The following is a 10,129-nucleotide window of genomic DNA, read 5'->3' on the forward strand; positions in this document are numbered from 1 at the left end:
AAGAGGGAAACTGGTTGAATGACAAAGTAGGAGAAACACCCTGTCTTTTTGTTGGGCCACTATCACAAATTGGTAGGAGGCTGTGGATTTAAAATAAAGCCCCTCCTGGAAACTAAACTGGATAGCTTAGAGGTAATCTACTTTCTACTGATCACTTCATTAGTGACACAGGGATTTATCAATAAAAAGGATATCTTAGGGCTTGCAAGACACTAACAATTCTTTCAAGCTAATTTAACTCTCAAGAAGATTGTGGGATCTATGGGTTTTTATCCTTACAATTGGTTCAGTTGACTCAAAGGTGTTTTGATATACTATATCAATACTGTCATAAGTTTTCTGATTAACTACAATATACTGGGTGCTTTCTTAGGTTCTAAAATTCAAAAAGAATAAAGCAAAGTGGTCTCAGACTTCAAAGAGCTAAAGTCTTGCTGGGGAGCTGTGTCAATATCCATAATAAAATGTTACCACTTTACTACTCCAATAATATAAACAAAGTCCTGTAGGAAGAATAAGGACAAAGCTGAAAGAGCACCTGAGGTCAATGCCCAGTATTTCAAAATATATTTTTTGCATCTCTATTTGGTAGTATCCTGAAATCTATCTAATTCATTATTATGACCCCTAGCCATATCTAGCTATACTTTACTAACACATGACTGAATCTCTGGTATTTTCTGATGTTTGTGTTTTACTACATGAAGAATATTAAAAAATAAACAAAGTAAAACTAAGTAAATAAACTCAATGTGATTATATCAGGAAATTCTGTTCTCTGAGATATAATAACCTACTTACAACACTTCAAAGAACTGCAAGAGTCAACAATATAAATGTTATAGTAACAAGAATAAAAGAATCCTGTTTCTGGGTATGGTTTGTTTTTGTGGGGGATTTTTTTTTTTAAACTTAAATTCACAATATAAAAACCTGTCTTGCTCACTAATTAAACTAGGATTAAAATGCCCAACTAATAATTTGGTATCTAAACTACAGAAAAGAGCCATCTGCACAATTAAAAAACACACTGCTTTGACTGGCTGTTCTTTCAAGAAATACTTTATAAAATAAGAATGGCTTGGATATAGCAGGTGTCCAATAACTGCTTCCTGAAAGGCTGATTATCCTCGTACCTTAGTGATAATATTCAAATTAATAGTTTTCATTTCTTGTCCCTCTAAAAGAACATTATCTCTGATTTTCTCCTAATAAAGTACACTGAAAACAGCATGTGTCCAAGTCCTGGATGGAAATAGATATATACACACACACATATACATACATATCAATATCAGGTCATTTTGGCTTCTGTAGACTTCAGTTTCCTCATTTGTAAAATGGTAGAATTGTATTATATTTCCAGTAAGGGAAATGGGCTAGATTTCACCCAGCTTTCAAATTTTATGACTGAGAAACCTAGCAGCTATTTTCATGTGAGGAGAATAAAAAGTCTTAACAGATAATGTAGAGCACTAGGGGGGAAAAACACATGAAGAGGTAGTAGGGTGTAAAGACAAAAGTACTTGATTGGAAGTCCAGAGTTCTACTTAGTTTCCCTTCTATCCACTGACAGGCAATGAGAATTTGGCAAGTCACTTGCCATCAGTATCCTCATCTGAAATACAGGAATAGTATCTTCCCTGCCTGTTATGGAAACCAAATAATGTCATGTGAAGAATGTGGCAAACTACGAAGTGCTAGACAAAGATGAAATACAGTACCATTAATATATTTAAGAGCCTTTAGTCCATCAGTAGAGTTTGTTGGTTAATAATGGAAAGCCGAGGCAAAGAATTTAAGCCTTTGTCAAGTTATGTGACCCTAAGATACAGTGTTATGCTGCTTTCTAAAAAACATCACACGTACTTTGTAAAGATAGGTAGGTCAGTAAGCTTCCAAATAATAGTGTGTTTGACTTCAGACTTCTGTGTCTCATCCCTTAAGTCACAGTTCACTTTTTTCTAGCCAATTTCGAATAGGATTCCTTCCAGAATCATTTTAAAGTTGCAAGGGACTGCATTCCTCTGTCATTTCATCTGATGAGGAAACTGAGGTCCAGTGAAGTTTATGAGGATTATCTAAGGTCTAGTGGCTAAGTTAAGAATCTGGGCCTCCTAATACTTAGCCCCAAACCCTTGACACTAGAACAAAGAGCAAAACAGGATTTAGATCAATTCCTTCTATTTTTCTGGAAATTTAAGTTCTAATTCCATACTCAAGAAACACTGGAAAACTCAGGGGGAAAAAAAAAAAAAAAACAACTAAAAGTCACTTGTAATCCCTGTTTTGCTATTAACATGTTTGGGTATATATCCTTTTTTTTTTTTTTTTTTACCTGAGACAGGATCTTGCTCTGTCGTCCAGGCTGGAGTGAAGTGGTGCAATCCTCACTCACTGCAGCCTCCAACTCCTGGGCTCAAGAAATCCTCTCACCTCAGATCTCCTGAGTAGCTGGGACTACAGGTATGCACCACCATGCCCAGCTAATATATATATATATTTTTTGGTAGACTATGTTGACCAGGCTGGTCTCAAACTCCTGGCCTCAAGTGATCCTCCCACTGAGCTTCCCAAAGTGTTAGGATTACAGGTGTGAGTCACTGTGCTCAGCTGGGTATACATCCTTTTTTCCTGAGTATTTTCAAAAAGTGGGATCATATTGAACATATTCTATAATCCTTTATGGAAAAAAACTGAGCAATTCCCATTAAACATTTTCCCACATAATCAATTTTTATATTTTTAATGGTTGCGATGAATGTGCTATAAATATCAAACATATCTCTAGTTATTTTTTTACAAAATAGTCTTATGAGAGGAACTACTAATAAATTTCACTCTTTTACACTGTTAGGTTTCTGGCCATTTACATTCCTGGTATTTAACAAGGTATTCAATTACCTGCACAACTAAGAAGATCATAGGATTTTTAAAGATATGATGGTTTGGGACAGCTATCAAGTTCTAATGGTGCTCACTTTTTAAATTACCTTCATCACAGGCTGCTCCAAAGGCAGAGCAATGTGGAATGAACCAGCACATTTACTTAAGATCAAAGTATGATACATCTCTTTGAGTGCCTCACTTCACAATAGGGATCCATTCATTGGCTTCCAGATGATGTTCACAGTTCACGTAACACTGATACTGACTTTGTTCCTTATGTTTAGACAGCTTCTCCTGTCTATACTTCTCAGAAACACCATCAACTAGAACAGAGCCACTTATTATCCACAAAAGTTGTATCAACCAGCTTACCTTCTGGGAGGGATGGATGGTACCCAGATACTAAAACTGAATCCTGTAGTGTGGAGCAACCAAACAGAAAACAGGCCAAGGATTCAGGAAATGGTAAAAACATTTTAAATCTAAATAGTAGTTATTTTCCTTTTGTCCTGCTCCCACTCCCCAAAAGAACTGGAATTCTTTCCAGCATGAACAAAAAGGAAAGCTAGTAAAATATCTAAAGGAACTGACCCTTGCATATTGATAATTAAAATTCTCCCAGTGATTTAGATATTTCAGAAACCTTATAGGCTTTCTCATTAATTCCAAAGATTATCAACTTAATGTTTCACTGAAATTATATTACTGACCTTATTTAGAAAAAGCTACACAAATTACTAGTGTTTATTGTTACTTGCCATGCACCGTTAGGTTTTACATATACTATTTTATTCTGCCAATAATCTCATGAAGTAGGAATTTTGACCCCATTTTACAGATGAAGAGTCTTGTCTAAGTCTACTCAGTTAATAAATGACAAGCAAAGATTCAAATCCAGTTTGACAGCTTAGACTGTCAAACTCTAAACTCAAATTTTTACAACTATACTACACTATTATTTAAATAAATAAAAATCAGGTATAAGAAGCCCAGTAGACTCTGGCTTTCTGTTCTTCAGTTCACCTTGCAGACGATCTAAAATTGCCTTTCATTATTCTTTACTAAAAAATGTTCACTGGTGCCTTCCCATTGCCTTAGAAGTGTACATCCCTGAGCCAGCTTTTCTTCACCCCTCATGTCTTACTCAAGTTTAAATGCTATTGCCTCAGAAAGAACTATCTTCACCTTATAATCTAAATTGGGTCTCCCTGTTGTTATTCTAAGTACCCTTCTTACTTTTTCTGACTCTTTTCATAATCTGTATGCTGACTGCTTAAAGTCCCATTAGGATAGGGACCATGTCTGGTTTGTTCTTTAAACCACCCAGTTTTTAACCCTGTATACCCAGAGACCAGCATTGTGCCTGTCAAATGGAGGTACTCCTTTGCAGAATGTATGAATGGAATGAAAGAAATTAAATGAGAGTCAAGGATCTCCATAATCTGGCCCTACTGTACCTCTCAGCCACAGTTTGCTTGTTTAGATCAATTCACTGCTCCCTGTGGAGGTCTCTGGCTCCCTCTGAGACTACAAATCCTACCCAGACTTTAATATTCGGCTTAAAACCCACCTCCACTAGCAGCCCTATCCGAGACATAACCAGCCTCCTCTCCACTTCTATTAGACTCCCATAGCACTTGCTCACCATGCTGCTATCCAACTTTTACTATAAACTACTTTGGAGGGTTAATTTACTGTTCATGCAGTTAGTCTTAGGTCTCATCTACACCTGCACTGTGCATCACAATAGTCACTGGACACATGGAGCCACTACGTACAAATCCATTTAAATTAAATAAAATTTAAAATTTGGTTCCTGTTCATATTAGGGACATTTCAATTGCTCAATAGCTACTATGGCTAGTGGCTACCATATGGAACAGCACAGACACAGAAAATTTCCACCATTACAGAAATTTCTGTTAGTGCCTTGAGTTCAAGAACTGTATTTTAAACTTCTATTTCACACAGTAAAGATGGTACCCACAACACCTCATAAACAGTGAATTCAATATTTAATAGAAAAAACAATAACTTGCTGGATAAGATAATTTTAACGTGACTATTTACATTATAAACTGTTGTCTTCTACATTAGCACAGTGTCCATACACTAAGTTAAGGACTATCCCTAGGTCAAGTTTTCAGTTTTAGAGAATCCAATATGATTATCTTATAGTCAACCATACAAACAGCATTTATATAGTATTATCCAGTTTATAAAGTGCTTCATATTCACCAATCATTTCTCCAATATATTTTTGGTGACGAACACAGAGATTCAAGGAAGGTCTAATATTTATTGAGTGGCAACTAAGTACCACTGTGTGAGGTGATTTTCCTGTGTTTTCATCAGCCTCACAAGATCAAGAGTAAACTGAGGCTGAGAGAAGGTACCTATTCACATCATACAGTAACAAAATCCACGTCTCACCACTGCATCCTCAACTCCTTCTGGCTAAATATTTCTACATAAACAAAGTCAGCGTATTTAATGAAGTAGATGTTGGCTAATAAAATTACAACTGATCTTAAGTTTGGAGAAGGAAAACAAAAAATTTTTTTATAATACTGAAAGTGTAATTAGATACAGTAAAGTTAGATACAAACATTACAGATAAACAATGCCTTAAAAAAAAAGAAAAGAAAAGAAACACAGCCTCTTTATTTTGGGAGTAAATGGGCTAAATTAAGGGAAGTGCAGGCAATTTTTAAAAGCCCAAATTATAAGGCACTTAAAAAGATGCATAGTAATATTATTGAAAATAGTTTTACTGTGGGGAATATGTACTCAAATATAGCTGATGACTAGTATTAAACATGAGTTAAGCTATTTAAATGTTTAAGACCTATATTACAAATCATTACATTATTCCGAATATCCAACTTATCTCAAAGTTTTAAATCTCGAATGACCCAAACCCTTATTACTAATAAATTATACATTGAGAATATATTAATGAGGTTTTACAGTAGAAAAAGGATTAGGGAGGGGCATTAAAGTCCTTTAAGAGTTTCCATAAATGTGATCCACAAGAACTGGGACATGTTCCAAACTGCACTCTGTTAAACTGCCAAGCCAATGAACATTCAGTCTTGGTTTCTTCAAATATAACGATGCTCTTTTAGTCTACCTCAAAGAAGAGAACATAAGATGATTACGACATTTTGTATTAGACTTCTAAGCTCTGCTGTAATTTCTTCTAGAAAAATAATACCAGTGATGAACACTCTTCATTTGTCCAACTTTTTTTTTTTTTTTGAGGTCGTCTCTTACTTGCAATAAGGCTCCCATTCTCAAAAAGAAATCGAAAGACTGATATACAGCAAGGCATCAAAGCATTCTTTAGAAGGCTCAGCAACCACTATGGATACTGCCAGGAAATCATTCCAAACACTCTCATTTTGAAAAAGGCAGTAGTCATAAGGGGGAGGGAAGTGGATGCTGTCAGAGGTGGCAGGTGTGTTTTGAGGCCAGCAGTGTTTTGTTTTTAATGTGGCACAGTTGCACGTCTCCAATTGTGTGCCACAAGGGAGCAAAACATTCGAGGGCTTCTTAACTGTTTTACAATCATCACCTTGGAGGAAAAGAACACTTTGGTAAGATACAAGTTTGGCAACTTTTTTAGGCAGAAAAGCTGAACCGGTTAGAATACTTAAAAAAAAAAAAAAATCATGAGTTCCAGTCTAAAGAATAAAATAAAAATAAACTAAATAATAAATAATAAAAAATAAACTAAAAAAATAATAAAAATAAAAATAAACTCCAAAAACAACTAGCTAAAGTGAAAGTAGTGCAGAACTGGATGCCATGTTTGTTTTCTTTGAGGAGGAAGAGGTATGGGAAAGGAGGTACATTGTTACTTCTTCCCTACACCTTTGTATAATGTAGATCTCTCTCTCTCTCTCAATAGCTTTCTTTTCACTCGTTACATAAAAGCAAAGTGTTACAAAAAGCAGACTCTTGCGGTATCTTCCCACAGTACTTCAAGTAAAATGGAAGAGATACATGTGTCAGTTCTGCAGTGTCCCGTTAAAGAGGGCAGCAGTATTGGGATAAAAATGAGTTAACATGCTCCTTGTAACTATGAATCCGCTTATGCTAAAAAGTATCGAGGTTTCATTTGCTTTATCCCAGACTCCACACTGCGCCCACAGAAGCTTCTCGAGAATGTTCTGTTCACCTTCAAAACACAATGTTTTATCGGAGTCACTTTACAATTTTGTGGCAAGTAAGGCGAAAGTCAAAAGCAGCCTCAAACCACCTTTAGTTAGTAAACTGAGGGGTCTGAGGCTCATTAAGAGTAAGAGGATCGGTTACCCCCCCTTGCCAACGTCCGGGATAAATCTCAAGAGTTGTGTTTACAAGGCATACACGGACCCACATTGTTGTGTGCGCTCATGTACCTTAAACACAGGAAGGATGTCGACCTACGGAGGAAGTCTCTGGAGTTTCGTGAACTCCTATGAAAAGGTGGAGAAGGAGAGAGAAAGTAGTTCCGTTTTGATTTTTTGAGGTCACTTCTAGGGACTCGACCGCGAGCGCGTCCCGGTAGCGGAAAGCCCGGCCAGCAGCGGCCGACAACGGTCCCGCCCGACACGAGTCTGCCTCCTCCCTAGAAGGGCGCGTGGGCCAGGACCCGCGGTCCGCCCGCCGCCTGAGGTCGGGTGGACGCTTGGCCCCGCCCCCGCCCGCTCCCGACGACCCTCGGAGGCGGCGGAGGCGGCGGAGGCGCGCGACTCACATGTGCGGGTTCCTCCTGAAGGCGTTAGTGATGTCCTTCACCACCCGCTGCACCAGCACCGCCACCTCCTCGCTGGTCTCGGCCATGTTGGCGGCGGCCGCGACAGTTCGGGCGCGCCTCCGCGTGAGCCGGGCCGCCGGCGGCAGTTCCGCGGAGAGCGCGCGCGCGCGCGCGCGCCGGCTAGGCCGCGCCCCCGCCGCCGCGGCCGCCGCCGAGCACTTCCGGGTCAGCCAGTCGGCGGCCTGGGCGTGGAGTTAGCTAGGGCTGGTGGCCTCTCAGTGAGTGGAGGAGTTTGCCTCCGCGCGGGTAACGGAGTTGCTAAGCGTCAGAGAAGATGCTGCACGTTTGTTTGCAAAGTTCTCTCAGGCCGCCGATTTTCTCATTTTAATTTTTAGGCCAAACCTGAAGACACACTCCCAGAGAGTCAGACACCTTCCTGAACCCCCCCAGCCAGGTGCCCGGGCATTCCTGAAGGAATGTTCAACTGAGGGTGCAGGGCCTATTAACAGTTAGTCCCGGGCGTTTTTCAGAGCTTGTCCGCTTTATTTTCCCAGCCTGAGAGATGAAGAGGTCCAGAGGCATTGCGGCGGAGCGAGTCCCTATTTGACCGTGTTGGTGACCTCCTTTCTAACTGTGTCAATTTTTGTCTCTGAACTTGAAAGCAGCCTTTTTAAAAAACATTAATTAAAATTCCTAAATTTATTAAAGGAAGAGAAAGGAAAGGGAAGGAAAAGTTATTTGCCATCTGTATGTAGGAAGTAGAAGTGAAATAGTTTTTAGATTTTTCGACTTCATTTTGTACTGCATTTGGTAGCCTTTGCGTCAATTTTGGAATTTAAAAAAAAGGATCAAGACTCTGACAGGGTTTGTTCATAATAGCAAAGATAAATTTTTGTAGGAAAAACGAGCTTTCTAGTTTATTTAGGATTTTGAAATGCCATAACTAAAATTTTTGTGTATCAGGTTTTCTTTTGCCCCTCTGTGGTAGAAAAATCTGGCTGTCTTTGGTTCAGTTTTATTCTTCCACCCTTGAAATCTGGCCAGGTGCGGTGGCTCGGGCCTGTAATCCCAGCACTTTGGGAGGCCGAGGCGGGCGGATCACGAGGTCAGGAGATCGAGACCATCCTGGCTAACACGGTGAAATCCTGTCTCTACTAAAAATACAAAAAAAAAAAAAAAAAAAAAGCCGGGCTTGGTGGCGGGCGCCTGTAATCCCAGCTACTCGCCACTGCACTCCAGCCTGGGCAACAGAGCGAGACTCCGTCTAAAAAAGAAAAAGAAATCTGTATCTTTAAAAAACTATTAAAAAAAAAACTCGTGGTGTGTTTAAGGTGAACATATGCGGAGCGTTTGAAGTAGTTTTTATGATTGTAAAAGTAAAAGCTATCCATTGCATGTAAAGTGAATGAGAAATATAAACGAAAAACATAAATTTACTATACTCAGTGGCCAGTATTTCCTGTGGGTATGTTTATAAAGGCTGGAGTTGGCCTTCTGGTTGTTAAAAGAAGTGAGATAGGACCGGGCGCGGTGGCTCACACCTGTAATCCCAGCACTTTGGGAGGCAAAGGTGGGAGGATCACGAGGTCAGGAGATCGAGACCATCGTGGCCAAGACAGGGAAACGCCGTCTCTACTAAAAATATAAAATTAGCTGGTCGTGGTGGCACGTGCTTGTAATCCCAGCTACTTGGGAGGCTGAGGCAGGAGAAGCACTTGAACCCGGAAGTAGGAGGTTGCAGTGAGTGGAGATCGCGCCACTGCACTCCAGCCTGGCGAGAGGGCAAGACTCCATCTAAAAAAAAAAAAAAAAGAAGTGAGATAGAAGTTTCACAAAATTGTAGCCAGCAAGGTGGGACAGGATTAAGAATTAGTAAAATCGGCCGGGCACGGTGTCTCATGCCTGTAATCCCAGCACTTTGGGAGGCCGAGGCGGGTGGATCACCTGAGATCAGGAGTTTGAGACCAGCCTGGCCAACACGGTGAAACCCCGTCTCTACTTAGAATACAAAATTAGCTGGGCGTCGTGGTGCATGCCTGTAGCTCCAGCTACTTGGGAGGCTGAGGCAGGAGAATCGCTTGAACCCGGGAGGCGGACGTTGCAGTAAGCCGAGATTGTGCCCTGCACTCCAGCCTGGGCAACAAAAGCGAAATTCCATCTCAAAGAAAAAAGAAAAAGAGTTAGTAAAATCAAACAAAATTTAACCGATAACAAGTTCTGGAGTGAAGCAGTAAAAAGAGTGGAATGTGTGTTTAGATTCCAAGGCAAAAGACAACTTTAAATATCCTGATTAAGAATGTAAGACCAGTTCTTAAATTAAAATTCTTAAACTTAGTAAGTTTTCTTAATCAGGATCTTGCATCCTAATGGCAGTGGGAAATAAATCCCAATTTCTGGAGGCAGAGATCAAAGCAGCACACTCAGAAATAATGATTTTCCCCGAAAGGCTTTAACAGGGAAAAAAGCAAACTATGTCCCCAAATTTTGTTGTAAAAC

The 10,129-nt window shown here is 39.7% G+C and overlaps 1 protein-coding gene across 8 annotated transcripts in view; it reads right to left on the minus strand.

Annotated features, from left to right (window-relative positions):
* PTAR1 (protein prenyltransferase alpha subunit repeat containing 1) overlaps nucleotides 1-7,830 on the minus strand; it is a 50,879-nt gene extending 43,049 nt beyond the window's left edge. For 2 of the 8 annotated variants that reach the window (XM_054520026.2, XM_054520025.2), the window contains exons 1-2: nucleotides 7,634-7,783; nucleotides 7,296-7,352 (exon numbers count right to left, since the gene is read on the minus strand). In XM_054520026.2, coding sequence (XP_054376001.1) covers nucleotides 7,296-7,352; nucleotides 7,634-7,719 — 143 coding nt within the window. In that variant the 5' untranslated portion in view covers nucleotides 7,720-7,783. Of the gene's footprint in view, nucleotides 1-7,295; nucleotides 7,353-7,633 lie in introns of all 8 variants that reach the window. The other 6 variants (XM_024252035.3, XM_024252034.3, XM_054520024.2 and 3 more) reach the window with 5 other exon arrangements.
* Nucleotides 7,831-10,129: the final 2,299 nt, after the last annotated feature.

Source organism: Pongo abelii, chromosome 13, assembly GCF_028885655.2.
Source record: "Pongo abelii isolate AG06213 chromosome 13, NHGRI_mPonAbe1-v2.0_pri, whole genome shotgun sequence".
In the NCBI taxonomy this organism is placed as follows: Eukaryota; Metazoa; Chordata; class Mammalia; order Primates; family Hominidae; genus Pongo; species Pongo abelii.